The following is a 12,610-nucleotide window of genomic DNA, read 5'->3' on the forward strand; positions in this document are numbered from 1 at the left end:
TTGGCAGGTAGCTCCATGCCCTCCTGGGTTTTAATTGCACCTTAGAACACATATGCATCAACACTAAAATGAGCGGGTGGAGGGAGGTTTGGAGTCTTCTCCCACCCCCATTCTCTGCGGCCTGCTGGAGCGGGAGGGCTAGTAGGAGGAGTTGGCCGTCCGACTGCGGTCTGGGGTGTGGGGCCTCCCTGCTGCTGCGGAGTCGGGGTGGTCTGCCTCTCCCCACCGCAGGGAAAAGGGTAACACCACCTGGGTCTGGGTGCAATTCCCCCCTCCAGGGGCAAGGGTACCTAGACCCGGTTTGTAGAGTACGCTTGGGGAGTGTGATTGTGTGTACAGCGTCTCTTTATGTCTGTCTCCACGTTGGTTGAGTGTGGAGTGAGTGCATATGAGAGCATGAGGGTGGGAATGGATGTTTGTGTCTGTGTGTGCCTGTATGTCTGTGTCTATATGTCAGGTTGGGTATCAGACGCCACCTCTCTGGGGACACCTCAGGCCCTCCAAGGTTTGGAGGCCTATCTCCACCCACCACCACTTCCCCTGCCGGTGGCGGACTCCCTCAGGTGTCGGTGTGTTGGTGGTTCTTTGTGTCTGGGGGTGGGCGTCCGGGTACACACCGGCTCACTCCTTGGCGGCCGCTTGTCGGGGCCTGGGGCCTGGGGCTCGCTCGGGCCCCTTTGGAGGTGGGGTGCCCCCGGCCTCTCGGCCTGGGGCTCGGTCACTCAGGCGCAGCTGGGGGCCGGCGGAGCTCACAGGCGCGTCACTGCAACTCCCCCTGACTTCTGCTCCGCGGCTGCTGGGCGAGCCCTCATCTGGGACTCTCCTCAGCTCTTACTGGAACAGTGGCGCGGCTGCCCCTCTGTTGGTCTTCCATGGTCTCTTGTGTTCTGGGGGCCTCTGGATGTCTGGAGTTTTGATCTCCTCCATACCCGCTTCACACCCTGGAGGACGGGGCTGTGGCCCCCCCACACTCCCTAGCAGATCATTACATGGAGAAACCTTTGGAATGCAAGCATGCTGATCCACACAGGTATGCACACATGGGTATTCACAGACGCGGACTAAAGCTTTCTTGGCTGCTGCCTCAAAGCACACTGTGCGCTGTCTATCTTGCGTGCTGCACAATATCGTTTATTATTTAGTAAATATTGATATCTATGACTAGCTAGTTTATTGTGATGGTGCTTTGTTTTCTCTATTATTATGTTGCTCTTTGTTGTTTGCTGTCTCCTCTGTTTGTTTTTTTTGTTTGTTTTTTTTTTTTTCTCCATACAGGTGACCCAGGAGTTCTTTTTTTTTTTTTCTCTCTCTTCCCCCCCCTTCTCACCGTCTCTTCTCCCCTTTGGTTTTCTTTCTTTCTCTCCCCCTCTTTCTCTCATTCATTCCCCCTGTCCTATTTATTTAAAAAAAAAAAAAAAAAAAAAAAAAAAAATGACAAAGGATGAACTGAAGCTCTGCCATCACGTAATGTCGCATACTGCTGTTTCTGATGTCATTTAGAAAAAGAAAAAAAAAAAAAAAAAATATATATATATATATATATATATATATATATATATATACTTTTTATAAGAAAAATAACTTCATCATTGTAGTTATAATAATCGATCTAATCAGTGTTGCCTTTCACAGATATATGACCGCATTCTGGCCGTGTCATCACGCGAGGGAGAGACTGTGGAGCTGGATCGTCCCGTCACAGCTGAAGGGAACGTGGAGGTGTGGCTCAATGCTCTGCTGAAAGAATCCCAGAGGTCTTTGCACCTTGTGATCAGACAAGCTGCTCTGGCTATCCAGGACTCTGGCTTCCAGCTAATTGACTTCCTCAACTCCTTCCCATCTCAAGTAAGTCATTGTCCAAATCCAGGAACTAATCCGCAAACGTTTTAAAACATTGATTCGACCACAACTGGCTATCCTTGTGGAGCAAGGATGGCGCTGCTCAAAAACAGAAACCTGTGTAGCCTAAAGAGGCAATCTACTATGAACATTGTAATAAACTCCAAAATAAATTCTAAAGAAAGTTGGGATGCTCCAAAATGTAAGTTAAAATAGGATGCAATGATTCGCAAGTCTTATAAACCCATATAATAAATCTAGCAAATGTTTAAAACTGAGAAAACTATTTTGAGATAAAATATTGGCTCATTTTGAATTTAATGACTACAACGACAGCCAACAAGAGTCTGGATAAATTAGTGGTAGTAAAAAAAACAGCTGGAACATTTTGCAACTAATTAGGATATCTGGCAACAGCTCAGTAATATGAGTGGATATAAATAGAGCATGTTAGACGAAAGAATTGGGCTGAGTTTCACTAATCTGCAAAAAACTAAAATTGTAGAACAATTACAGAATGATGTTCTTTAGTGTAAAATTGCAAATATGAATTTCCCGTCATCTACGTTACGTGATATCAAAAGATTTCAAGTATCTGGAGAAATCTCTGTGTGCAAGGCTGAAAATCAATATTGGATGCCTGCGAGCTTCAGACCCTCAGGCAGCACTGCATTACAAACAGACCTGATTCTGTCATGGAAATCACTGCATGGGCTCAGGAACACCTCCAGAAAATCAATGTGTGGGAGCACAGTTTGCTGTACAGGCTAAAGCTCTATGCTGCAAAGAAAAAGCCATGTGTGAACATGATTCAGAATCACCGTTATATTCTCTGGACCAGAGGTCATTTAACACTGACTGAGCCAATGTGGAAAACTTTTTATACAACATGGAGACCACATCCTCACGCAATCTGTCTTTTTCTGCTCTCTCTCATGGTATGGGGGTGCATTAGTGCCTATGAAACTGGCAGCTTCCACATCTGGATAGATACCACCATTGCTGAAAAGTATCTAAATGTTTTAGAGCAAAATATGCTCCAATCCAGTCATGTCCCTGTCTTTTTCAGGGAACAACCTGCATATTTCAGCTAAATCGCATACTTTGTAGAAGGATACTCTGGGTTTTTAACTGCCTTTCATCAGTCCAGACTGTTCACCACCTGGAAACATCCTGTGTCAGAATAGAACTGGGCAATATTCCTTACCCACGTACAGTTGCTGGTCTCCCCAGTTCCCAGATGTTTACTGACTGTTGTTAAAAGTGAACAAGTATTTTTTTTTCTTAAAAGGGTGTGTTTTCTATAAGTATTTGTTATTGTTTCTATGTTCTGTTGTGACTAAAATATGGGTTATTGAGATTTGCAAATCATTGCGTTCTGTTTTTATTTATATTGTACTCAGCATCCCAACTTTTGGGAATTGGGGCTGTTATTTTCTCTGTAAATCTTGGGGTGTGGTACTAAACTGCTATAGTATTCCTTCATCAAAACAATAGTTAGATTTCTAAGGTCATCGGTACATTTGACCATTTTGATGTGTTTTGTTTTTTGCACATTAATGTAGGTGGGGTTACTGGGTATTCAGATGATTTGGACAAGGGACTCAGAAGAAGCTCTGACCAATGCCCGATACGATCGTCGCATCATGTCCAAAACCAACCAGTTCTTCCTGGATCTCCTTAACACCCTGATTGACATGACCACAAGAGACTTGGAGGCTGTGGAGAGGACCAAGTATGAGACCCTCATCACTATTCATGTCCACCAGAGGGACATATTTGATGAACTGGTGAGTATGTTGATCATTCGGTGAAAAGAGGCCAGAGACATCCGAGCTGGGATCAGTTAGACTGACGCTGAACTGTGCACATGAACGCTTTGCAATTTCTGTTCAAGATTAGAATCTCCGGCTCAAAATAGCAACCACTCTGTAAACTGTGTTTGATATTCAGACTCCCAAGGGCTGCCATGTCAGAATACAAAATGTTGTTTACTGCAGCGAGTAAATTCTGTCGAAAGTAGTCAGAGGGGTTTTAATGGCAGTCAAGTAATATTTAAAGTCACGACTGTGTTTGAATCTCCACTTAAGGCAGAATAAGCATGTTGCTGAACCCCAAGGTTAATAGAAGCAGTTTGAAGAAACTTTATTTGGATGTGTTTTTTCAGTTCTTTCTAAAATCATTTGTATTTATTTAGCTCATACCATTAATTTGTCCTGCTCATGTTCCTTTGTCCTGTTTGTTTCTAAACACATTTTTGCCTCACCTTATTTCCTCTCCAATAATATATCACACTGCTACTTTTCTACCCCCACTGTATTTTTTCTCACACATATTCTGCTTTTTATCTCTTCTATTCATTACTATTCTAATTCATTTTGTACTTTTTCCCATTTGCATCATTTTAACTTGCTGGACTTTTCTCTTCCCTCCTTTTCACTCTCCCCTATCCTTTACCTTCCTTTCTTCCCATTTCACTTCATGACCTCTTCGTTCATCCTCCACTTTCTTGCTTCTCTTCTCTTTCCACCCTTTTAATGTTACCCTCCTGTCACCGAAATCCCTCCTCACACATCCCGCCCTTCCACCTTTCTTCCCCTCTTTTATCTGGCTTTCATCTCTCTTTTCAAATAATCTTCTGAGTGGTGCCCTTCAATTTCTTATTCTTCACATGCCATCTCCCTTCTCCCTTCACTTCTGTTTCCATCCCCTTGTCTCCTTCTGCCCTCTCTTTCCCTCTTTCCCTGTCTCTTATCGCTACCCTTTCTCCACCTAGTGCCGGTTGCATGTCAAAAGCTCCAGTGACTTTGAATGGCTGAAGCAGTGCCGTTTCTACTTCAATGAGGACTCAGACAAGATGATCATCAACATTACAGATGTGGGCTTTGTCTACCAGAATGAATTCTTGGGGTGTACCGAAAGGCTTGTCATTACACCTTTGACGGACAGGTAAAGCAGACATACGTCAGTAAAATGTATCATAATGGCAAAAGTCATATGCACACACACTAATAAGAAAATAAAGGAAAAAAACAGCAGTATAACTTTTCTTTTTTGCAGTTTAAACAAAGACAGTGTAACCTTGGAGTGACTGTACAGAAAACGTGACCCTGCCTTTGTAACTAAGTCAGAAATGCATGCTGCATCATGCATCAGTTATTTTAGGAACCCACTCTAGATTTATGCTGAAAACTTGACCGTGATTGTTCGTTGTAATGTCAAGTTTCATGAAATGGATTAAACTTTCTGTGGTTGACTAATGACTGGATTTGTAAAGCAAAGAAAAAAAGACAACTCGGGGACTGTGAGGATGAGAAATTAGAAAGCAGGATGAAGCAGGATGAAGCAGTCTTACACAGCGATCATCACATCTGTAACTAACAGGCGATATGAATGACAGAAAGAAAAGGAAAGAGGATCAGACAGAGTGAGGGAGACAGCAGTCCAACAACAAGAAGTGTCTTAGTAACAGACACAGAGGGTAAAATATGAGAAGAGACAAGGAGGGAAAAAAAGATGAGGAGAGACAAGGAGGAGATGTGAGAGGACAGCACTAGGGAGGGAGTTACCATCTAACATCAGACAGCAGCTCTCCAAAAAAGTGGCATGCTGGCCTTATGGCTAGAGGCGCCAAGACAGCTCTGCTTTTCCATCATTTTCTCATGCTGTCTTTCTTCTTTGTTTTGCTTGCTATCATTGTCCTACCTCCTCGCTGCCACCACATCACGTTAAAAAAGGGAAAGGTGCAAGTGGTCCTAAATTGTGGCAAAAAAGATGTTGGGATGAAAAAAGTAAATCTGGTTACGGAGTGGTCAGAATTAATCTGTATCTGCTGAAGGAGAGAAAATATGTCAGTATCCCAGCTTTACCATGATTTTTACCCCGAGGTCAGTCATTGTAATGAAGATGGAGACCAGTGACCAGAGGGCTAGGTCCTGTTGTCAGTCATCCTGATTGCTGATGTGTCCTTGAGCAAATCGCTGAATCCCCATCAGCTTCAGGGGCAGGGTTCTAAAGCTTAATCCTTGAACCTTGTGGAGAATGAGATCACGTTCATTTGTGGTCATTTTGAGTATGGATATTATTAGCTTATGAATTTATGAAATGATTCATGATTTATGAAATTAGATTGTTATTATGTTTGTGTGTCTACAATTGGACAGGTGTTACATCACTTTAGCCCAAGCTCTTGGTATGAGTATGGGTGGAGCACCTGCTGGTCCAGCTGGAACAGGTATGAAAATTAGTCACACAGTATCTATCTATTTTTTGGAAATTACATTGAATCAAAAAGAAAATGCAACATTTTATAGGAATGAAAACCTAGAACTGGTATGCAAAACTTATGATTTCGGAATGGGACAGACATGTTAAAAAGCTGTTCCAAGGTTTGCCAAGTGTTAAAGTAATTGAATTTAACCATTTTAAATATAGATAATTTACCCTTCTAGACTCTATACAACTCAGGTCATTTAAATGAAGAATCAAACAACACAGCTATCTCAGTCGGGAACGGCTTCATTACAGAGTTAGCTTTGATAGTTTCTATTATGAGATCATTTGTTGTCAGGTTTTCTATCAGCATACAAATGGTTGCATTTCAGTTTAGGCTGTGAAAATGTTGCCTTTTGTTATCAGGAAAGACCGAGACCATAAAAGACATGGGTCGCTGTTTGGGAAAGTACGTTGTGGTCTTCAACTGCTCTGACCAGATGGACTTCAGAGGCTTGGGGAGAATATTTAAAGGTGAGAATCACTAAGTAAAGTCATGCTATAAGTGTCATGATAGACTGTGTGGCAAGCAGGAAGTACGTACCAATTGCAGAACTCATGAGACAGAATCAACTTAAAGAGGCAGCGTTTATTGCTGGGAGGCTTTACATAAAGATTAAACTTCACAAAAAACAAACCAAAACCCCAAACTAGAAAACTCGAAACTAAACTGGACACTTGAGTCTAAAAACTAAGAAGCACAAACTAGGAAAACAAACCAGGACTGGGAACTAGAATTTCCTCAGGAATTCGGAGGGGAAAAAACAGACAGCATGGTGAGGGTACGACATGACACAGAGCAAGGAAAACACAGGACTGGAGCAATCAGGGAACGGGAGACAGGAGGGAAACACAGCTCGGGGAGAAATCAGAGCTAACGAGACAAGGTGAAGCAAAACCAGACACACTGGAAGCACAACAGGCACAGAGACACAGACTTGACACTGAACATAGGGACACGGGAACAAGAACTAGAAATCACAGAGCAACAAACTAGAGAGCTAGAAATACTGAGACAGAAACCAAAACACTAACAGTGATAACCATGATGAACTCAAAGATCAAAAACACAACAAAACTCAAAACACTGGGTCACCGACCCAGGACCGTGACAATAAATATATACCCAGAAAGAAGTTTAAGGGTTTGAGTTATCAGGTTATAGGCCTGTGGGGTTTTTTTTTGCTAATAAATCATAACAATACAGATAAAAAAAAACAACAATCACACAATATGTAATGTCAGATATCTTATTTGTTTGCAGCGGACGGACCATAGCTCTGTGTTTATGTGATTTACCAGGTCTGGCTCAGTCTGGTTCGTGGGGCTGTTTTGACGAGTTCAACCGCATCGACCTCCCAGTTCTTTCTGTGGCAGCCCAGCAGATCGCGATAGTTCTCACCTGCAAGAAGGAACGTCGCAAAAATTTTGTCTTCACAGATGGAGACAATGTGGACATGAACCCAGAGTTTGGCATCTTCCTTACCATGGTTAGTGATGGAAGTAGAACAAGACTGCTAATATCTATTTGACTGGTCAGAGGAAATATCTAAAGGAGGCAGTTCTTAACATCAGTAAATGACACCTTAGTTAACAGAATGAATATTGAAGTGTATGAACTGTATCTGTTTCAGATGGTGCCTGGACATGCTGTGCATGCATGGACATCAATATTTACTCTTGGCTGTTAGATTTATCGCATAATGATTCCTTTTTTTTTAAAGCAAAATTTTTAATCTTGAAAACTGAAATGAATCACAAATAACACTAAAATGGAATTGAACTCTAACATGTAATATTTTATAAGTCAGTTTTTGAATTAAACTTTGGGCTCTGCCTGCTATTTCATGTGATTTATTTCTTAGAGTAATAGTTAAATCGCTTTATCTCCTTGCCTCATTTGCTGTCCTGAGGCAAGTCATTAAACATAACAGTGGAATAATTCCTCCCTGTGGCGAGAGGGGTCAGAGATCATTTTCCTCTTTTTTATTCTGTGTGTGTGTGTGTGTGTGTGTGTGTGTGTGTGTGTGTGTGTGTACATTAGTATAGACAAGCTTTGTGAAACAGGCTGTGTCTGTAGGCTGTGTCTGCTGAAGTTGAAGGATAGCGTTTGTGATGAAGATGAACTACATTCCAGTATAAACTTCATCCATTTAGTTTCATTGTTGTTGCATTCTAGTCTGTCATCTAAATCAGCGGTCTCCAACCTTTTTTGCGCCACGGACTGGTTTATGCCCAACAATATTTTCACGGACCGGCCTTTAAAAATACAACAAAATAAAACTAGTACCGCTACTGAAAAATAGAAGAGTTATTCATAACACACGTGAAAAGACCCAGGAAAACTGAGTTAACGATAAAAACGATGACAAAATAACGCAGAAAACCGATAAAAACCCTGAAAACCATACATTTCACACCTGAGCCTCAACTCTCGCGGCCCGGTACCAAACGACTCATGGACCGGTACCGGTCCGAGGCCCGGGGACCACTGATCTAAATTTCTAATGCAGTAGAATGGGCAATGTAGCATTTACTCCTAATTATCATTAAATGTTTTATTTCTGTTTTACTCCATTAATATATTTTTTTTGTTATTCTCCATGTAATCAGAATCCAGGTTATGCAGGTCGTCAGGAGCTTCCTGAAAACCTGAAGATCAACTTCCGCTCCGTGGCCATGATGGTTCCAGACCGTCAAATCATTATTAGGGTAAAACTGGCCAGTTGTGGGTTTATCGACAACATGGAGCTTGCACGCAAATTCTTCACGCTTTACAAGCTGTGCGAGGAGCAACTGTCCAAGCAGGTATAAAAATTGAAGATCTTCCTTTTAACCTTGCAGTAACAAGTGGAAAGTGGTAGAACTTGCACTGAGTGTGGGAGCATAAACAAGCTGCAGCTAAAAATGCATAAAAAGTCTTACTGACACACAGGCTGCTGAAAATAGAGTGTGATGCTTGTAGGAATGGGGTCAGAAAAGGAGTTAGTTTGGAGGAGGTATCATTGTCACATGACTTAACAACAAGGTTGCACGGGTTTCCATTAATGTAAATGAAACTAAAATGATATTTATGAATGTTCAGGTTCACTATGATTTTGGCCTGCGCAACATTCTGTCAGTTCTGCGAACTCTGGGAGCAGCCAAGCGAGCCAACCCCAGTGATACAGAGTCTACCATTGTCATGAGGGTTCTAAGGGACATGAACCTTTCAAAACTGGTAAGTCTACAATGTACACAATAGGGCATCAAAAAGATAACCATGCTGATATTTCATGTTTTCACTGGGTTTTGCAAATTTGTGTGCACATGCGTTTAGATCGATGAGGATGAGCCACTTTTTCTGAGCTTGATTGAAGACCTCTTCCCGGGCATCCAACTTGACAAAGCGGGCTACCCTGAACTAGAAGCTGCCATTGACAAACAGGTAGGAGAGTTTGGAGAATGGATTTATCTGTTATTGACGAGGAGAGTGAAAATCCACAGTAACACCAAGTTTGCAAGATGGGGGCAACAGGAAGGGGAAACAATGGAAAGAGGCAGAAAGAGAAATGCGAAGGCTGAGTAAGACGGTCCAAAAGCCTAATGGAGAGTGAGGCCGCCGTATTTGTCATGTCAGACCTCAGGACAGGACATCGAGAAGGATACAAATAGTGGCATTTATTATTTGTAAAGGACCTAACCCGAGGACTTGTGAAAAACAGTGCAGGAAGGGAGAGATGCAATTAAAAGTTGGAACTTTTAGATTTTATGCTGTTTTGTTGCTGATCAGTTAAGCAAGTGCATTTGATAGTATTAGTTTAGTTTTTCATATATTGCTTCTGCATTTTGGCTTCATTTTTTTAATTTAAAAAAAAAAGATGTTTTGATGTGTGAAACCTTAAAATTGACTGAAGGTGTGCTTTCTTTTTACCACGACTGTAAGTTATTATACTTGTAAATACAGTAAAAGCATTATTGTTACAAAAATAGCTGGAATTGTAACTACTTTGTTTCTTCAGGTGGAGGATGCAGGCCTAATCAACCATCCTCCTTGGAAGCTAAAGGTCATCCAGCTGTACGAGACTCAAAGAGTCCGACATGGCATGATGGCCCTGGGGCCCAGTGGGGCTGGAAAGACAACTTGTATACACACGCTTATGAAAGCTATGACAGGTAGGATTTAGTGTATTTTGTCGCATGTGAGCTTAAAGAAAAAGACACCAACTTGTGGTAAGCTTGTTTTGAATCTATTGTACTGTAGACACGAATATGTGAACAGAATAACCGAAGAAATATACTCATACTGGGACGAGATATCTATTTAATTTATGGGGTATCTTATTAAATCTACATATTTTTAGGGTAATATTGTTACTTTTGTGACCTTGTCATGTGTTTAATATAATTATTGCTCCATTAAAGTATTATATTATCCATTATATTAACTTTAGGAAAACAGAACATGTTTCTGCTAATATCTAATTTTCTTCCAGAATGTGGTCATTCTCACAGAGAGATGCGCATGAACCCCAAAGCCATTACTGCACCTCAGATGTTTGGCAGACTAGATGTGGCCACAAATGACTGGACTGATGGCATCTTCTCTACACTGTGGAGGAAAACACTGAGAGCAAAGAAAGGTCCAAAAAGTTTCTTATTGTGCACATATGTCACACTTGGGTATTAATAAAGCAAAAAATCATTGGTAAACATTGTTTTCCATGAGAACTTTGACAAACCAGTTCAAGTAGGTTATTGCAATTAAGTATTAATACGTTGGGACAACGTTGGAAGGTTCAAAGGAAACAAAGCTCTGTTTAATCTTCCTATTTAGTTCTAAGCTTACACGGATAATTAAAAATGTCTGCGGGCAATTGCGTATGCATTCCATGTTTGCTTTTATGCGTCTAAGTACACATCTCATCTATTAATTACTTGTTCTGATGGTGTTTTGCATATCTATGAGTGGGGTGTTCTCTGCGTATTTGCATTATTTTCCTGCTGCTACTTCCTGTTCATTTGCAGAGCTTGCTACTTTGGACAGAGTGAATTCCAGTGTAGAAAAGTAGATGTGGCAATGTGACAGGGCAGCAGCTCCTGGGTCAAGTAGATATTCCTCAAAGAAAAGAAGTACTTTGTGAAAACAGCTGTGTGCTGTCCACGCTCATTGTGTTTTAACTGATGCAGAAACAGCCTTGTGTGTATCATCTGGTAACTTCTGTGTAAAACACGTGCTCATGTAGTAGTCATATTCAAAGGAACTGATTTCTCAGCATTTAGAGTGTAAACCACATTCAAACAGCAGCTTTATCGTGCGATATTGCCTGAACGTCAGACAACGTCAGCCTTTTGCTTGTTTCAGACGCAATTTGTCTTTTGTGTTTCTGTTTTTGGATGTTTTCCAACTGGGAGGAGAGCGAGGAGAAACGGATTTCTTTGTTCATATTTAAAATTCCACAAAATAAATGACTCAGTTGTTGTTTTTCTTGCAAACTGATAGCTCATGATTGCTGGTTAGCCAAGAAAACATTTTGAACTCTTTTGTCTGCACTAAATTCATATTCAGAAATGTAGCTCATTTTTGCTTGAGGGTGACAGCACAAGGTCTTCATACCACCTCATTTTCGTAATCATGTAAACAAACACTTTGTTTCCCTCACAGGAGAGCACATCTGGATAGTGCTGGATGGGCCAGTTGACGCCATCTGGATTGAAAACCTAAATTCAGTTTTGGATGACAACAGAACTCTTACACTCGCAAATGGAGACCGAATACCAATGGCTCCCAACTGCAAGGTGGTATTTGAGCCGCATAACATCGACAATGCCTCTCCAGCCACCGTCTCACGCAATGGCATGGTGTTCATGAGCTCCTCTGTGCTCACCTGGATCCCCATACTAGAGGTGAAAAACCGGTTGTAATTATTTTTGTTTCATTTCGTAAAAGTTTGAAATCAAGGTATATTAAGGCAATATTTACTTGTGAATTATATAATTTAAAACCTGTGCACTGCATGTAGTTTTGACTAAATAGAGTCATGCTGTTGCTGCTTCTAGGGCTGGTTGAAGAAACGGTCCCCACATGAGGCAGAGATACTGAGAAAGCTCTTCTCTTCGTCTTTCTCCGAGCTCTACCGCTTCTGCGTGCAGTCACTAGAGTTCAAAATGGACATGCTAGAGGCCTTTGTAATCATGCAATGCATAAACATGCTACAGGGACTCATACCACCTAAGGTGAGGTATTCCCATCCACTGGACATGCACACGAACAGCAGCTAATGAATATTTCATTGATAAGTGACTCTTGAAGTAGAAGTGGAAATTTATAGTGAGACCAACTTGTATTTATGTTTTCAAAACCTTTTTAAGCACATTTATACCCATTATACAGACTGGGACTCATAGTTTTGTCCATATATTTTGTATGTTCAGTTTCATAGACTTGGCCTAACTTATGAAGTGCTCATCTCCTTTTTGGGTTCTTTTAATGATCCCTGAATTTCCTCATCTTAAAATG

General features: G+C 41.3%; 1 protein-coding gene across 1 annotated transcript in view; it reads left to right on the plus strand.

Annotated features, from left to right (window-relative positions):
* dnah5 (dynein, axonemal, heavy chain 5) overlaps positions 1–12,610 on the plus strand; it is an 88,470-nt gene that overhangs the window by 19,924 nt on the left and 55,936 nt on the right. Inside the window, exons 31-43 of the mRNA XM_085291103.1 lie at positions 1,633–1,845; positions 3,405–3,629; positions 4,616–4,788; positions 6,003–6,073; positions 6,478–6,585; positions 7,414–7,601; positions 8,725–8,919; positions 9,197–9,331; positions 9,431–9,538; positions 10,113–10,266; positions 10,587–10,733; positions 11,756–11,997; positions 12,151–12,327. Of these exons, the coding sequence (XP_085147229.1) occupies positions 1,633–1,845; positions 3,405–3,629; positions 4,616–4,788; positions 6,003–6,073; positions 6,478–6,585; positions 7,414–7,601; positions 8,725–8,919; positions 9,197–9,331; positions 9,431–9,538; positions 10,113–10,266; positions 10,587–10,733; positions 11,756–11,997; positions 12,151–12,327 (2,136 nt within the window). The remainder of the gene's footprint in view (positions 1–1,632; positions 1,846–3,404; positions 3,630–4,615; positions 4,789–6,002; positions 6,074–6,477; positions 6,586–7,413; positions 7,602–8,724; positions 8,920–9,196; positions 9,332–9,430; positions 9,539–10,112; positions 10,267–10,586; positions 10,734–11,755; positions 11,998–12,150; positions 12,328–12,610) is intronic.

This window comes from Mchenga conophoros, linkage group LG11 (genome assembly GCF_057382185.1).
Source record: "Mchenga conophoros isolate Kocher_MC1m ecotype Shallow Benthic linkage group LG11, M_conophoros_male_GT1.1, whole genome shotgun sequence".
In the NCBI taxonomy this organism is placed as follows: Eukaryota; Metazoa; Chordata; class Actinopteri; order Cichliformes; family Cichlidae; genus Mchenga; species Mchenga conophoros.